Raw genomic sequence first — 18,595 nt, 5'->3', positions numbered from 1 at the left:
AGAATGAATTAGTACTGGTTATTTTTTTTATACCCACCCCTTAATTGTCATACGCTTGTATGACCTATGCTTGAAACTCCCAATGGAAGGGGCAGCAACTACTTTACTTGGTAGCTTATTCCATTCGTCTGCTACTCTACTTCCAAACCAATTTCTATTTCCTTACTAAAACGGAATTCTTCGTCTGAAATCATTACTTCTAATTTTATCCTGTATGCTCCCTTTAAGTACCTTGCTCATACTGTATACTCCTTATATATTCCCTTCATCCACATAAACACCTCAATTAAATCTCCTCTTATTCTAAGCCTCTCTAGTGAGTGCAGATTTAGTCTTTCTAGTCTGTCTTCTTATGACAGGCTCCAAACACCATGTATCATTTTGTCATTCTTCTCTGTACATTTTCTAACGAATTTATATCCATTCTACAGTGCGGACACCAAAACTGCACAGCGTAGTCTAAACGTGACCTTACTAGTGTTAGGTGAAGATGCAATATTTCTTTTGATGTCCTAATGCTCATACTTCTCGACATAAATCATAGGACCTTATTTGCTTTTTTTCTCGCATTCATACACTGTTGCCTTGGTTTGAGGTCTTTACTAACCATACCTCCTAGATCTCTCTCGCATTCCGATTTACTAATTTCTTTGTTATCTAAGTTGTATTTAGTATCTCCAGTGGTCCTGCCTACGTTGTACTTTACATTTTTGAACGTTAAATTCCATTTGCCAAATATTAGACCATTTGGACAATATGTCGAGGTTCTTTTGTAAAGTAAGGCTATTGACATTCGAGTTAATGACACTCCCTATTTTTGTATCGTGGGCGAGTTTACTGCTAATGATTCTTATATATATATATATATATATATATACTATATATCCAGCCAAGGAGAAGCAAGATGATTTTCCACTTCATATTTATTTATTTCAGGTGACTAGTTTCGGGATGCTTATCCCATCTTCAGACCTAAAAGCATTTAAAACACATATTGCAAATTACATAAAGTTTTAAAAACATTTTAAAATATCCATAAGAAATACAAAAAAGTTACCAAAAAAGCATGTGACAATGACTGATTACTATAAAAAATGTATTTTTTCTTAAATAACAAACTCGAGAAATAATTTGGCTAAATTTCTTATTCCCATACTGAATAGCCTCACCACAAACAACTTTACTGTTAAAAACTCTATCATTCTCGTACAGGAGTTAAAGCAGCTTCAATTTCCACATCCTGTGGTCATGGCAAGCTTTGATATTAAAAGTCTATTCACAAATATCCCACTTAAAGAAACTATAGATATTTGCATTGCTGAACTATTTAAAAGGCAGGAAGTAGTCAATAATTTAACAAAGCAGAACTTCAGATCCCTTTTAGACTTTGCAGTTAACGAATCCATGTTCATATTTAATGACAAATTTTATAAACAGGTTGATGGAGTGGCAATGGGATCCCCACTGGGCCCCACATTAGCTAATATATTTCTATGTTTTTATGAAAGACAATGGTTATCAGATTGTCCTCTAAGTTTTAAACCAGTTTTTTACCGTAGGTATGTTGATGATTGTTTTTTATTGTTCAAAGAATCTGATCATGTTGTAAAGTTTCTAGACTACCTGAATTCTAAGCATTCTAATATTAAGTTCACTGTTGAAATTGAGAATAATAACTTGCTCTCTTTCTTAGATATTCAGCTAACCAATTATGGTAATTACTTGGGTACTTCCGTTTACAGGAAGGAGTCATTCACTGGTTTGGGTCTGAATTTCTTATCATTTGTACCTAACATATATAAGCTGAATTCAGTAAGGACTTTACTTCATAGATGCTATGCACTTAGTTTGAACTGGACATCTTTTCATGATGAAATTGATTTCCTGAGTAACTTCTTCACCAATAATAATTACCCTACTACGTTGTTTCCTAGGATGGTAAAAGATTTTTTAAACCAGATATTATGTGGTTCTAGGAAGGCAGCAACTGCAGCTAAGGACATACATTATATCAGGTTCCCTTTTATGGTCATGTCAGTTATAATATTAGGAACCAGCTTTTGAAAATACTCAAGTGTGTCTATCCTCAAATCTCATTTAGATTTGTATTTGTAAATCCTTTTACTGTAGGTTCATTTTTTCGATGTAAAGATAATATCCCAAAGCCACTGTGCTCAAACATAGTATATTTATATGCCTGTTCTAGCTGTACAGCTAGATATATTGGGAGTTCAATTCGGAACCTCAAAATTCGTGTGTGTGAGCACAGAGGCTTGTCTCATAGAACATCTTTGCCACTGTCTAACCCAACTTTGTCAGAGATTAGGAACCACTGTTTCGATATGGGCCATACTTGTAATATGGATAATTTCAGTATTTTACATAGTAGTAATGACAGAATGGAACTGCGAATTTTGGAGTCTTTGTACATTCACAAACTTAAGCCTTCATTAAATAACTATGAATCATCAACAAAGTTGTATACCTTAGGATTATAGTGTTTTGTATCGATGAATCAGCCTTTTGATACTTGGTTCATTGATTCTTTACTTGGTTCTTTTGCTTCACACTGGTTTGTTGACGATTCAGAAGCTTTATGACACTTTTCTTTATGAAACACTGTGTTCAGGATTTTCAGTGTTAGCTGCCAACTCACAGAGGTTACACTCTCACTTTTATTTCTCGAGTTTGTTATTTAAGAAAAAAATACATTTTTTATAGTAATCAGTCATTGTCACATGCTTTTTTGGTAACTTTTTTGTATTTCTTATGGATATTTTAAAATGTTTTTAAAACTTTATGTAATTTGCAATAAGTGTTTTAAATGCTTTTAGGTCTGAAGATGGGATAAGCATCCCGAAACTAGTCACCTGAAATAAATAAATATGAAGTGGAAAATCATCTTGCTTCTCCTTGGCTGGATATATAGTATAAGATTCCCCACGGGCACCTCAGTTGTTGATTATATATATATATATATATATATATATATATATATATATATATATATATATATATATAATAAGGGACCGAGTACTGATCCGTGTGGTACACCGCTAGTTACTAATCCCCAATCCAACTAACTTCCATTTATTCATACTCTGCTTTCGTCCCTTCACCCATGATTCTATCCATTTTAAGATATCGCCATCTACGCGGTGTGCTCGAACCTTTCTGACTATCCTTTCGTGTGGACCCTATCAAAAGCTTTACTAAAGTCCAGATAAATAACATCGTAAGCTTTATCGCTACCAACTGCCTCATACACCTCCGAGAAAAATGACACGTGTGCGAGACAGGATCGTCCTTGCCTGAATCCATGCTGACTTTATAAGATGAAATCTTTCTAAGTGTTCCCTAATTTTCTTTGCCAAAATTGACTCTAACATTTTTCCTGCTATTGACGTTAGGTTTATCGGACGATAATTCGATGCTGCTGCTTTATCCCCCTTTTGAAAAATGAGCACTACGTTCGCGGTCTTCCACGCCTCTGGAACTTCTGAATTTAAAGAATCATTAAAAAAAAAAAAAAAAAAAAAAAAAAAAAAGAAAGGCTAACATAACTCTTCTTTGGTTTCCTTTATAATTTTTGCACATATATCATCGGGACCTGGCGATTTTTGAGGTTTAAACTTATCAATTTCTTTCAATACGTCCTTCTTACTAATGGTTATTATACTAAGAATATCGTCCGCATTATCATCGTAAATACTGGCTGCTTGACGGACCAGGTCTAGATTTGCCTTCGTAAACACTTGTATGAAATAATTATTTAGGATGCAGCACATTTCTTCATCTTCACTGATAATGTTACCTCAGTCAGTTCTGAAAGGTCCTATCTTATCTTTCTTTTTCGTACAGTACGTTTGGTAAAAACCCTTGGGGTTTTCTTTCGATTCACTATACCCTATTTCATTGGCCTGTGCAGCTGAGATGTATGGGGCATGTGGGATGTGTTTGAATCGCGGCTGCTGATTGGCCGCCGATGATTTAAATCTAAACCTCTTCTTATTTAAACAGATATATATTTTTAAACTGCCTTCAATACAAGCAGCCAGATTAAATATGGAGTAATTTCTGAATCTAAAGATGTCAAAATTAGCATTAAAAGCTTACTGTTATCTAAGAAAACTAAACTTGATTATAAAGTTTTATAAAACGATGAGTGATGTTTGAACCAAATTATCCACCCACAGCGTACAACCATTTCGGTATGTTGCACTGCATCCACCCTCGGTGTACACCTATGTCCGCGTGTTGCACTATATCATCCACCCACGGTGTACACCTACGTCCGCATTTTGCACTACAAGACATGAATGCATTTACTTCAATGACATCATCGGCAGCCAATCAGCAGCCGCGAAACAAACACACCCTACTTGCCCCATACATCTCAGCTCCACAGGTCAATCAAACAGGCTATAGCAACCTTAATTTCATACCCTCGCTTAGCTTTCCGTATCTCCCTCTTTGCTTCTCTATTCAAAATCGCGTACCGGTTACCTAAGTGTTCCTCTTCACTTTTACTTTTCTATATATTTCTTTCCTTTGGTCTAAGAGATATTTTAATTTGTTGTTTAGCCATCTTGGTCCTGAATTATTCGTTCTAAACGTTTTTCAAGGGATATATCTATCTTGGTCTCTGTGTATTATATTTACTAACTCATTATATTTCTCACTGGCCGAACGACTGCTTGGTGCCGGACCAGAGTTAATCTCCGTCATCTGAACTACACTCCCACCTATATCCTGTGCCTCACCTACGACCTGAGTTTCCCCAGTGACTTGGCGTACCTTCCCGTTCGTTTCCTGCCCCTCACCTATGACCTGGGGTTCCCCATTGACCTGGCTCTCCTTAAAGAAACTAGTCTCCCCATGGAATACGGTTCTAAAATAAGCTCTTAATTTATCAAAATCTCCTGGACGAAAATTAGGAACGGTAGGAGGATTTTCAGTAGAACAGACACCCCAAATAAATTTGAACTTAATTTCTTCATGATGCTATTACCAAGTCGTCCACCAACTTCTGTATCACTGATGACGTTTTCTTTATTAGATAAAACCAAATCTAGTATATTATTACCTTTGGTGGGCTCCATGATATACTGATAAAGGAAAATATCCTGTATTACCTCTAGAAATTCCTCTGACTCTGCATCCCCCGTCTGATTTTGCCAATCTATCCTTGGCAGGTTAAGACCCCCTACAATTATTACTAAGCTGGACTGTGACGCCTTCCTAACTTCCTCCCACGGGTATTTACTATTTGCTCTACTTAATTTGGAGATCTGTAAATAGCTCCTTATACTAATTTCTCCCTGCTGTTACAAATTTCAACACAGACACTTTCCGTATCCCTGTTTACTTGAATGTCGGCTTTAACAGGTTAATGAATCCTTGACATAAATAGTTACCCCGTTCCACTTTCTTCCCAGATGGTTTGACACAAAAATATTATAGCCCTTTATCTGATTTCGGCTAAAAATTTTCGAGTGTCTGTATTCATCCAAGCTTCACTGATAATGGCTATGTATATTATCTCTGTACATTTTAAAGCCCTCAGTTCATCCATTTTATTATGTAAACTCCTGTTTGTGTAGTACACTTTCAGATTATTACGAGCAGTTATACCTCTACTTTGGGACTTACTTTTTTTGTTTTTGTTAACTGGGAAACTCTTTACTAAAACTGTATAACAATTTTTTGTACTGTCACTTATCGCTCTTCTATCATCGTTTGTTCTGTCCTCTATCATTGCTTGCTCATTTTGAGGTGCCTGAGTGGATGTATCTACACTAATGGTTAAACTGCTGTTCTTACTTTTGCAAGTCTCAGTGCATCTACCTAAACCTTATGATAATGATTTCTGAGTGGAGTTGCTGCAACTTCCTGTACATCTAATTCTCAACCTCGAAAAAAAATAAAAATAAAAATAACACCCTATCTATCATTCCTGCTAAAACAGGAACGCCCTACCTACTAAGATGAGTCCCATCCCAACTATAAATGGCACTCTGTCCACAAAACCGATCCCAGCTGTCCAAGAAAGGTAATGCATTAACTTTGCAATACCTTTCAAGGTGGCAATTAAAACCTATCGCCCTGCTCAACCATTCCCTTCCAACCCCCCTCCTAGGCAAAACACAGAGTACTAAAGGGGTCCCTCACCTCTCCCTAACCTTCTCCAATATATCCTTGTATTCCTGCCACAGTACCTCACTCCTACGCCTACCAATATCGTTGCCTCCTACACTGAGGCAGACCGTGGGTATGTCTCCACTATCCTTCATGATATTTGAAATTTTTCCTGACACATTACCCACCCTGGCCCCCTGACGACACACGTTTCTTGAGTGAACTATACACTGCTCTGTTTAGATATCTTACCTGGAAGTCTCCAGCAATGACAACATTTTTCTTACCAATCTTTAACTAAGGATTCCTATGGGAAGTACTTTCACTGTCCTCCTCTCCTTCCCTCTCTGCCTTCCCTTCAAATTCGTAACGTAATGTGTCGAATGCATTTGTGGTTTTTATCTCCGCTTGTTTCTTAAGGGTGAACTTTGTTGCACCCTTGAGAACAAATCTCCAACCTTCAGCCTTTTTCTCTCCCTCCTCGAACATCTCCAACAATTTCCTCATTTGTGACTTCTGCCTGAAAACCTGTACCTCCCGTTTTAATTTGAGAGGTTCTTCCTTTAACTCAATGTAGTCCTTCTTAACACTTGTAGCGGGGACACAACTCTCTATAGAAGAAGCCATCACGCACAAAATCACACAATGTATCACAGGTCACTACAACACACTAGCACAACACTAACACAACTCACTAGCACAACACTATCACAGGTAACTAGCACAACACTATCACAGTCACTAAATTCACTGACAATTCTCACAACAGGCGGGTACACCTGGCTAAATCAGGAACACCATGAGACGTCTAAACAGAAAAAGAAGTGCAGGGGATCATCGTGTTGATATTATCAGTGTGTTATATGTTTGTTCAGCTCTTTGGCGGCTAGTGTGTCCGTGCTGATGGTGCCCCTGGGGACCACGTTTGGTGGGCTGACGGCAGTGCTGGCGGTGTACGGGTTTGGGGTGGGCTCCTGGTTTGTCATGATTCCCCCAATCCTCGCCCAACACCATGGCCCCGCGTATCTCGCTGCCTCGTACGGCCTGGTCAGGCTCTTCAACGGGTTGATGAACTTCATTTCTCCGCAGATGACTGGTATGGAGTCTCAGTTCATATATAGCTCACTATAGGAGCAAACCTCTCCACTAAGGAGTGGTAAGTGATATCTCAATATGCTTATTTGGACTGACAGAGTAAAGCAACCAAAATCTCCCATGTCAAAAACCTTACATCCAATCTCTGGAAGCCAGGAAATAGTTCTGCTTTGTATGCCGACAACCGTCAGCAAAACTAAAGATTCAGTCTACACTATTTCAATCTATACTATGAATAAACTGCACGTGTTTTTTTTTCAACAGGCTGAATACAGTTGTTGGGCTGTAGTCACAATAAATATATATCATAGTACATAACTTAAGCAAGCAGAAACTTACAGAGGCTAACAGTTATCTTTTACTGACGATTTCAGCAATTATTACTTTTTAATATTAATATGACGAAAAATATTACTTTAAACCATCATTAATTTTTGCTTCTGATGGTGTGCGACTGCTTTTAATATGGTGTTTGTGCAGGTGTGCTGTTCGACGCAACGGGGAGCTACTTGGCGCTGTACTTGCTGATGGGCTGCAGCATGGTGGTGGGGTCTTTGATGGTGGCCATCTCCGTGCCGCTCATACACCACTGCCGGAGCCGTCGCCAATACACAAACACCTCGCCGCTGCCAAACTCAAACGAGGAATCTTGTTAAAACAATGACCAAGACAGGTTTCATGGAATGATATTCTCAATGGCCCACATCCACAAAACAGGCTGTGTCGCGAGTCACAAGACATACAAGAACAGCTCAATGTTTTCTTGTTCTCGTTGGAGAAAAGATTAAAATACATCTCCATTGCACTCAGACCATTAATCCTACCGCATCCATTTTCACACGGTATTCCCTCATGGATCCCTCAAACACCCCAATACAATACCAGGTCATCCCACCCACTTCTTTATGTCCCACGCCATTTTCTTGATCCCCCATGATGCTTTCATTCTCGGAGTATAATAATAAACATACCCTAACTGCGTTCTTCACTGCTTTCTTGTTTATTGTTGGGGAAAACTTTGCTGCCCTTGGACCATTAATCCCACACCGTCCATTTCTACAGCGTATACTTTCCTGCTCATGCCCACCGCCCACCAAATTTCCATTCCATGCTCTGTTGTTCACTACATCCATTCCTTTACCCGCCAATCTGACTGTGTCTTGGCACGACGCAGGTCAAGCTGTTGACATGTGCTCTTATTCTAAGATTTAATCAAAACGTAATTAACTCTCTTGATTAGACAACGAGGAACTATTACACTAAACTCCGAGTTAGAAGTGTTATTACTCATGAACAAGTGCAACTCTACCACCTTATCTAAAACCTGTCACCTCATGGGAAGGATACAGGATAGTGAGTGAAAATGCTGTTGTATCTGGGTTTAAGCAGATCGGAAGTGTTTTATGGATCCGGGTTCATTGTGGGAAACGCTACTATGGTATAATAGCATTAGTGTGGCTCCAACTGGGACCCAATTCGACAGTAATTCTCGACAATATGGTTTTTCTAGACGTGCATTTGTTAGTATTATAATCGGCATGACGTAAAATTCGTCATACAGTTATTTTAGGATTACTATTTGTCATGCAGAGACCTCGACTTTGTCAGATCCGTCCAGTGTGGAATACGTTAACTTGGACCACAATATTTGCCGTTAAATACTTCCCAGCAGTTATCGCATCCAGGGCATACATCACCGACACCTCACCTGGAAAAGCATGCACTGTAGGCACTTCTCATGTACCTAACCTAGAGTTCATCCACTGTCGCCTCTTTTCATTATCTATTATAACCTTAACTGCAAGAAACTGGGCAGCAGAGAGCGACGAGTGGTTGGGCATGTGACTATCGTATGGCTTACCATCTGTGGTGCACGCAGCAATGTAGCTCCTACCTGTACGATGCAGAAAGATTAGACTGGAAATGGAACTTTCTTTTCTCTATATTTTAGTTCCAGAAAGTGATTTTCCCACCTAATGCTTAAAATCGTGAACAGACTAAGGTGATATGAAGATGACTCACACAATACCAAAGGTGCTGACTCTTCAACGCAATTAAAATGTGTAGACATACTACGAGTATAACTTCTTGAATGGTAACTGTTTGGCAAGTGGCTTGTTAAATGTATATAGGTTACTGTACGAGTAGGCTAAAAAATCATGGCTCGAATAAATGTTATGTAAACAGGCTCACAACAGAGTCATACTGTACGGCTGTATTATTAAAACGAGTACAGGAGTGATGGCAAACCCTCAACTGACGGCGAACAATTATTACTCACACTGTAGGGATAGGAAATGGTATCAATACATTCCAATTTACATTCATAACCAGTTATATAAAACGCATTGGTTTGCCTTGCTCCTGACAATCTTAGGTTCAGTAACATGTTCTATAATCTCAAAGCCATCCACATTTTGCAATTAAGTAAACAGGCTCTATACTGAAGAGGCTGATTTAAATTTAAGATACAGCCTGATTTTTATGTGTCAGTTGAATAGAGGATGAATCTCCCAATTTCTTATTACCACACTCAATATTTTCATGTATGAATCAGAAGCACAAAAGCCTCTGTTATTTTAGTCAGGAATTGCTTGTACATAACTCGTTTGCACACACAATGGCTGACAATTTAATCTCATTTGTTAAACGATTATATTATTGCTTCCATTGTTAAATGTTTCCTTTCCTGTGATAAAATACTGTAGTTTAATTTCGGCGATTATGGGTTCATAGGCTTCAGAGAACTGAGTATTTTTTTTTTTTTTTTATTCTCGTTACAACTGGACGGTTCTATTTTACTTAGGAAAGCTCACGTTATGCAAGGCTGTCACTAACTTCTGAAGTTCGGAATGTCTTCTTCCTTAGATAAAAAAAAAAAAAAATCGTCTGAATTTAGTTACAATGCGATAGAAAATACCTCCTCTGCTTGAAGGGGTTAAGACAGAGTGCGTCAAAAGTTAGGACACCCAGAAATGCATCATAGGCAACAAGCGTGTCCAGATTTTTGAAACCCTGCATACTGGTATATAGACTCGGGGCTGAGATTCACAAATTATTATATAATTATATAAATATATAAATAAATAAGTATATATATATATATATATATATATATATATATATATATATATATAATGTATATAAGACTTTCCTCTCGAAACTAAGATTTGTTTTTGCGCGTAGAAAAAGACACAAAGTTCCTGCATTTCCCTCTCCACATCCTTCCTGCAAAACAGATCTTAGTTAGGACAGGGTATTAATGTTAAGTATAATTATAGATAAACGAGCAGTGGAAGGTAGGACGTTGTACGGGATTTTACACTGACTGAACTGTGATGCATGTACTTCATCCTATTTCACTGCATCAGGGTCTTGTGGGATTAACTGATCAATGTAAATTCAATACACTGTATTTACACTTCGTACACGCACGTACGCACGCACGCACACACACTGGTGCTTGGAAGCACACGTGCGACGTCACATACTGTGTGATATGCTATACTGAGCATACTGTTGATAAATGTACAAGTACAGCATTAATATTAATAGATATATATGTATTTTCTGTTACCCGTTTACGTATTTTTAAACGAGATTTCCATACGTACAATAATGTATATTTCTATCTATGGAGCGTAATAAAAGTATGTGCAATGAAAATGTATCTCAACTTGTAAGTGAAGATGTGTGTGTGTTACGATCATACGAACAATAAATTATTCCTACATACTGAGAGTAACACTATTGACCCTAATAATTATTTCAGTATGATATTTTTTCTAAATCAGGCTGTCCTCAGATGATTATATGATTTTTTGTTCTTTTTTTTTTACGTGTCCGACCCTGGGCAAAGGCTCCAGGGCCTATTTCTCGGGGGGAGTGACCTATCCCAATGCCCGGTAGTCCTCCTACACCTCCACATGTCACCACTTCGGCGCTAATACCCACCGTCCATATTGAATACATGCTAGGACTGTCTCATACAGGACTGGTGTATTGGTATTAGCGGGGGTATTTTTACATGTCGGCGGGTCATCTGGTAGAGCATGAAAGTCTGCTTTTAGGAAATTCAAATCCTTAAACTGTTCCCTGCCCCAGCCGGGATTCAATCCTGGGTCCATTAGGACTGCAGACCGACTGAATGTTAAATTTCTCGCCTTTTCTGGGAAAATTCCGACCTACACTAAACTAGTGAATGAAGTGTTGTCATTTAATACAAAGTCCCCTACCGGATGATAACCTTACATATTATGTATTGTGTATACAATGTGCGTATGATAACAATACGTATGTACTGAGTATATACTATGATTCTTCAAGGGCATTAGGCTAAGGAAATCAGTGGTCTGCAAATATAAAATGACTTAACGGTATCTTAAGTATCAAGGTACATTGTACTGTAAAATTATTTGTTTTTATTTGTATCTGATTCTTGTACTGTTGGTTCTCAGTTGGGATTACTGTGTTGAATCCCAAGTATGGCTTTGACCTAGGGAGTAGTTGGCTGGTTATTGCGCACGACACACCGTCATGGTATTAGGAACAATTGTGTGAAGTTATGTTAAAATCTCTCCATGCATGTGGAAGTTACAGAGCGGACACGAAATTGCGGACGGGCTGACGGACGTACTGACTTACTGACGGAACCGCGCAATTTTATATTCCCCGACCGGTTTGACTGGTGGTGGACTAATAAGTCTGAAAGTTCATTTTGTTTCGTTTATAAATGCTCCAAAACTCATGGATGCGTCGGACTTGGTCACCTAATGGCAGCTTCCCACGGTGCTCGATCTCTACCGGCCTCTGTTAAATACCTTATCCATGAAGCCAAGAATTAAACAAAAACATATATATAAGTCCGTGTGAAAGGTTCAACCCAACAGTACACTAGATAAGCGTGATCTCGTAGCGCCAGATGGAGTAAAAGTTGAAATATGGTGGAGTCCCCAAGAAGTGGCTACAGGTTTCTCACTCAAGGCCACCAAGGACGTAAAATGGACACCGGGCCTTCATGCCTTCATTCATCCAGCCACTGGTCGTACTTTGTATCTGTTACCACGAGGCGATATTATACATCCAATTTATGCTGCTCTAGTTCTGAAAATTATTACTTCTGTTACACCTCAAGTTCGAAAAATCACGCCATAGCTGATGAAAATGGTCTTAAGCCAGCAAGAATATGCAGTATGTCTATCGTAAATGTACATAAGAATATGCAATATGTCTATCGTAAATGTACATAAGAATATGCAGTATGTCTATCATATATATATATATATATATATATATATATATATATATATATATATATATATATATATATATATATATGGTCTACATACATCGCCATCCTCATACAGTAACTGCCTGTCATATTTTGACCAATTCTGGATTTTTGCTTAAATCAGTTCTTCATCATGTGAGACACCATATAGTAAGTTGCCCAAGTCATTCCCAGGATGTAAATTATGTATCTGAATGAAAAGAATTATTGTCAAAGTCAAGCATGTGACGTAGGCAACTTTACTGCCTATATCTAACACCGTGACTTAGGCATTACTGGAGGAACACCCCGGCATACAAGGAGAATTTCTTGTATCCTGGGACCACTATTGCGAAGCTTTATCGGCTGCTGAGAAACATGGAATACGAGCTATAAATATTACTTACTTCACCGAAGTATTCCATGACAAGTTCTCCTTCATCCCCACGAACGCGGTGCGAGGTGTGTAATTTTTTCAAACACGGCAACATCAGTAAGGATGAATCCGACAGACTCATTGGCCTCAAGGAAGAAGCCCGAAAAGAGAAAACCTTGAATAAAAGAACCTGCAAGCAACAATAAGTCTGTCTGGACCATGGATCTGCAGACTGTTCCACTGTGTCCAAACACGAAGGCCAGTTGCATGTATAGTATAAAACGAAGCTTCAGGTGCATAACTTTACACTATTTGATCACATTTTTAAGAATGGTTACTGTTACATCTGGAATTAAACCGAGGCTGACTTGAGAAGTGAAGTTTTTGCATATCTGCAGTACCAACAATTCGAAAAAGTCATTTCAGAAAACCCTAATTTAAAAGCGCTTGTAATATGGAGAATGTGAGTGCATTCAAGTACTTAGGTAGTGTTTTGAGTAAGGATGGAAGTTTGGGGGATGCAGTACTTGAAAGGGTACAGCAGGGAAGGAAGGTTGTTGGTTCACTGAAAGCGGTGATGAGAAATAGGGAGGTGATTAGGGAAGTCAAGAAGTCACTACATGATAGTATTGTGATCCCTACCCTGACGTATGGTTGCGAGGCGTGGACCTTGCTAGAGGAGAATAAGTCAAGAGTGAGAGCAATAGCAATGAGCTACCTAAGAGGAGCATGTGGAGTGACATGGAGGGACAGGTTGACGAATGAAGAAGTGAAAGAACGTTGTGGGGTGGATGTGGAATTGTGAATGTGATTGAGAGAATTAGGAGAAATACACTGAGGTGGTTTGGACATGTGGAGAAAATGAAGAATGAAAGACTGACTAAGAGGGTGTATGTAGGTGAAGTGGAGGGAGGGGGAGGGAAGGGAAGACTGAGGATGAGGTTAAGGGATGGAGCTGAGAGGTATATGAGGGAGGGGGGAGTGAGTTGGGGGGAGGGCACCCTTTGCGGGATTAGGGCGTCGAGCTATAGACAGACAGATAGATAGATTGTGATCTGGAGTGACGGATGTGGCTACCAGAACCGAAATGTGAATGTTGCCAATGCCTATTCAGCTCTTGCAAGAAAACATGGCATCACCATCGTGCAAAAATACCTCGTCGCTGGCCAAACACAAATGGAGTGTGACTACATACACAGCACCACTGAACGTAAAACGTAAAATGGTGCACGATATCTTCACGGAGCGGGATTATGTAATCGTGCAGACAGCAAGGATCAAGCCCTCACCATACCAAAAGAAGAGGATGAAGCACCACGACTTCATGAAAGTGGATAGTTTGTGCCTGACCAACATCAGGCCTGGGAAGACGGCTAGAGACCCATCGGTTCATGATCTGCGGAGGCTGATGAATGAGAGTAATGGACAGGTCAAGTACAAACTGCCATACTCTGACACTGCAACTTTGGAGACTCTGCCATAGCGGATTCGAACCTTGAAGAGTTTGGAATGGATCCCTTCGTTCCAATCAACACTCCTAATCACGATGAGGAAGTTCAATGACCTCCAGTCCATGAAGCTTATTTTGCCACTTGCCATCATTTCCTTGAAAGCTTGCCTCACGAATAATTAGAACTTAGTTTGCATTTAAATCAGTGAAGTTGTCTGATAGTGTAAAACTAACAGTCTGAAATTTCATATTAGAATAACCAATTTGCTTAAATCGCATTTTTCCAGCATGGAACTGCCTAACTTAGAACTGAAACTGCCTAAGTCACATGATCATCAAATTGTCAAACTCTTCTTTGTTGGTTAAATAACACTCTTTAGATGTGGGAATTATTTGCATGTTCATTTTCTTGTATCAACTTGTTATTACAAGTTAAAAATTCAATAATATGATACAGCCAAAAAACAGGTAGATATTTCCATTTTCCCCAGAAGTAGTAACCATGACTTAGGCAATTATTTTATGAGGGTGACGATATATATATATATATATATATATATATATATATATATATATATATATATATATATATAATATAATATAAAACAATTTTTATACACACACACATATATATATATATATATATATATATATATATATATATATATATATACATATACACACATAATATATATACATACATATGATTATTTGTGTACAGTATGTATGTTCAGTGTGTATACACGAGTATTTCCGGATCGAAAGTGATAATGTTCAAGCTACCGATACTAGGCCTTTTCACCTATTTATGGATAATGCGTAATAGGTTAAACCGTCAAATTGTATTACTGTGTATTATGTCATTTTATTCTGTCCCAAGGTCTAGTCATATCAGTCAACAGATCCCTTACAATACAAATTATATGAAAAAAGATGAATGAGAGAGAGAGAGAGAGAGAGAGAGAGAGAGAGAGAGAGAGAGAGAGAGAGAGGTAGCTACAATGACAAATTGGCTGGATCTTCAAAGTCTTTACGAGAGATATCTTGTGAAAAATCCATGCAGTGAGATATTTTATTAAGACATCCATATATAAATGTGTCGTTAACATACAAAACAATAAGAGCTAAAAGACCAGTATAACATTTAAAATATTTATCTGACGTACACCTGTATCAAAATCCTATATATATATGTAAATGTAATTATAATTATATGACGAAAAGACGTATAAAAGTGTAATTATATGTAGCTTTTTTTATACACCTTCTCGCTCTATATATATTATGGCAAAACGTGCAAAAGTATTATATAATTATATCGCATTTCTCTAGCTTTACTTCCCACATTAATAAATAAATCTGTGACCTTTTCCTCCACGTAATCACCAGGCTGCGTCGTGGGAAGAAAAAGCGACGAATCTTCAATGTACTTTGGGTGTTCGAATCGAATTCCTTTGATTTCGGCTCCATTCCTTCTCATTTTCAGGAAGTCGGATGTGGTGTCAGGTCAGGCGTGGGGGATGTCATGTGTATTGTGAATTCAGGTGTGTGATGTTAGGTCAAGTGTTGAAAGTAAGGTGTGCTGTGAGGTCAGGTGAGATGGAGGTCAGGTGAGATGAAAGTCAGGTGTCATGAAGTCGGGTGTGTTGTGAGGTCAAGTATGTGAAAAGTCAGACATTTTGGAAGTGAAGTACAGTGTGTAGATGTGAATGCGCTGGATATCAGGGCTGAGTTTTACAGTCAAACAATCGATTAAATCCGCGTCACAGCTAAAAATCTGTATACAAAGAAAGGCCAAGAAGCACTGGAAGACTCAGCACTCTCCTTCAATACTCTCCTTTCCTCTCCTGCCGAACAATTCACACTTACGGCGGGGAATTCATCGGAAATTTATTTGTGAATATAAGCTTAGGTATGTGGCGAGTTATGTATGTCGTGAGTTACGTATGTATGGAGGTCACGTGTGTAGTGAGTCAGGTGTATGGGAAATCTGGTGTAGGGAGAAGGGTGGGTTGGCAGGACAGGTGTGCTGTAAGTCGGGTGTGTAGGAAGTCAAGTGTTTAGGAAGCCAAATGTGTAGGGAGTCAGGTGTGCGGTACGTCTAGAGCTCAGAGAATCGGGCTGGCAAGATGTGTGTAGCATGTGATGGGACAGTAGGTATTTAGAGCCAGGTGTGTAGAGAAAGCAGGTGTGTAGAACCAGGTGCGTAAGAAGTATGGTGGCCAAGAAGTCAGATGTGTATTCAGGTGTGTAGGAAGTCATCTGTTCAGATAATCAGGCTGACTGTTAGTCAGGTATGTAGTGGGTCAGGTATGTAGGGAGGCAAGCATGGAGGATGTAAAAAATGCAGAAGTCAGGTGCTCAGAGAATCACGTTGGTAGCCAGGTGTGTAGTGCGAAGTGCAGGAAGTCAGGTGTTTAAAGAATTAATAGGTAAGGGGTTACGTGTATAACTAATACGGCAAGGGTCCATACAGCATATGTTTTGAACCAGATTTTGAGGAGAATCGTGTGTTTATGAACTTAAGTATGCAGAGCCGGATAAATGGAAGAGCAGGTGTTACAAACGTCAGGTGTGTAGAGACAGGTATAAAGGGTGAGTAGGTGATATGGAAGCTAGGCGTGTAAAGACATATAAAGGGAGACTAGGTTTTAATTTTTAGTTGTGAAGAGCCTGGGATGAAACGAGAGATGTTAAGGAGATTACGTGTGAAGAGCCAGGTATAAAGGGAATTAAGTGTGTAGAGAGAGATATAAAGGGAATTAAGTGTGAAGAGCCTGGTATATAGGGAATAAAGTGTGTAGAGCCAGGTATAAAGGGAATAAGGTGTGTAGAGCCAGGTATAAAGGGAATTAAGTGTGTAGAGCCAGGTATAAAGGGAATTAAGTGTGCAGAGCTTGATATAAAGGGCATTAAGTGTGTAGAGCCAGGTATAAAGGGGATTAAGAGTGTAGAGCCAGGTATAAAGGGAATTAATAGTGTGTAGAGCCAGGTGTAAAGGGAATTAAGTCTGTAGAGCTAGGTGTAAAGGGAATTAAGAGTGTAGAGCCAGGTAGAAACGGAATTAAGTGTGTAGAGCAAGGTATAATGGGAGTTAGGAGTGTAAAGGCAGGTAAAAGGGAGTTAGTTGTTTAAAGCCAGCTATAGAGGGAGAGCAAGTCTAGTCAGGTATTAAGGGAGGGCAGGTGTACAGGGAAAAAGCAGTGTAGAGCCATGTATAAAGGGAAAGGTGTTACAGGTGGAAGACGTGTAGAGCCAGGTATCAGGAATAAGTCGAGCATAGTCAGGAATACATAGATTTAGTTGCTTTGAGGTAAGTATAAAGGGAGAGTCGGTGTTAAAGGAATTAGGTGTGCAGTCACGCAGAGAAAGAGAACAGGTACTATAGGGGTTAGTAGTGCAGAGCCAGTTACGAAGGGAGGGCAGGTGCAGAGCCAGGTGTGTTAGTGAGCGAGGAACCTTGAAGCGGACTCTCCCAGGCTCCTCTGAAGGTGGGCTAGGCTGGATACGAAACGACTCTCATCCTCCTCCGGGGTTAGTAAGCAACCTAGATAGAAGAAAAGTGGATGAGAGAGAGAGAGAGAGAGAGAGAGAGAGAGAGAGAGAGAGAGAGAGAGAGAGAGAGAATTAATTATCCTTATTAAATGGTCTTAATTTAAAATTAATAGCGGTGTCGCAACATCTGCGAGCAAATGCATGTAATTTCCCAGAGCATGCTTCTTAAATGCAATTACGCGTATCCGCTTCCATTTTCAACGCATATGAAAAGATTACAATAACAAACAGGCTAGATAGCACGTTCGAATCAAACTCGCCTTGTACCGTAACCGGGTTAGGAGCTGAATATGTGCATTTACCGGGATGGTTGCTCTGGCATGTGGTGGCTCTGAATCAGTCTTTTTGTGGCTCCGCTTCCGTCCATTTTCATTTTTAGAGCTATAAAACCATTACAAAGGCCTAGGTCGAAAATCATTACAAAGGCCTAAGTCGAAAATATGGGAAAAGAGTTTTGAGATATCAGGCCCATGTACAAGCATAATACTAATCTTCAGGTCAGTCGACCGTGTCAAGAGGCGACTGACCGTGACGAGTGTTGGAATGAACAATACCAAGAAAAAAACTGAAAAACAACAAAAGCCATTTTTCTTCCGTGAAATGAATCACATTGTCTAACTGGATAACTTAAAAAAACTGATTATATATATATATATATATACACACACAAAGTGTGAGTGAGAGCGAGAGAGCAGGAAGGAGGAGAGGACAA

At 39.1% G+C, this 18,595-nt stretch overlaps 1 protein-coding gene across 1 annotated transcript in view; it reads left to right on the top strand.

Moving 5' to 3' along the window:
• The window catches only part of LOC145411855 (uncharacterized), a 48,616-nt gene extending 40,505 nt beyond the window's left edge, over positions 1–8,111 (top strand). Inside the window, 2 exon segments of the mRNA XM_080281813.1 lie at positions 7,014–7,234; positions 7,714–8,111. Of these exon segments, the coding sequence (XP_080137939.1) occupies positions 7,014–7,234; positions 7,714–7,889 (397 nt within the window). The 3' untranslated portion in view covers positions 7,890–8,111.
• The last annotated feature ends 10,484 nt before the right edge of the window (positions 8,112–18,595 follow it).

This window comes from Coenobita brevimanus, chromosome 91 (genome assembly GCF_032717465.1).
Source record: "Coenobita brevimanus isolate Jiangsu-jjx chromosome 91, ASM3271746v2, whole genome shotgun sequence".
Taxonomy (NCBI): Eukaryota; Metazoa; Arthropoda; class Malacostraca; order Decapoda; family Coenobitidae; genus Coenobita; species Coenobita brevimanus.
This window is presented reverse-complemented; position numbering and strand designations above follow the sequence as displayed.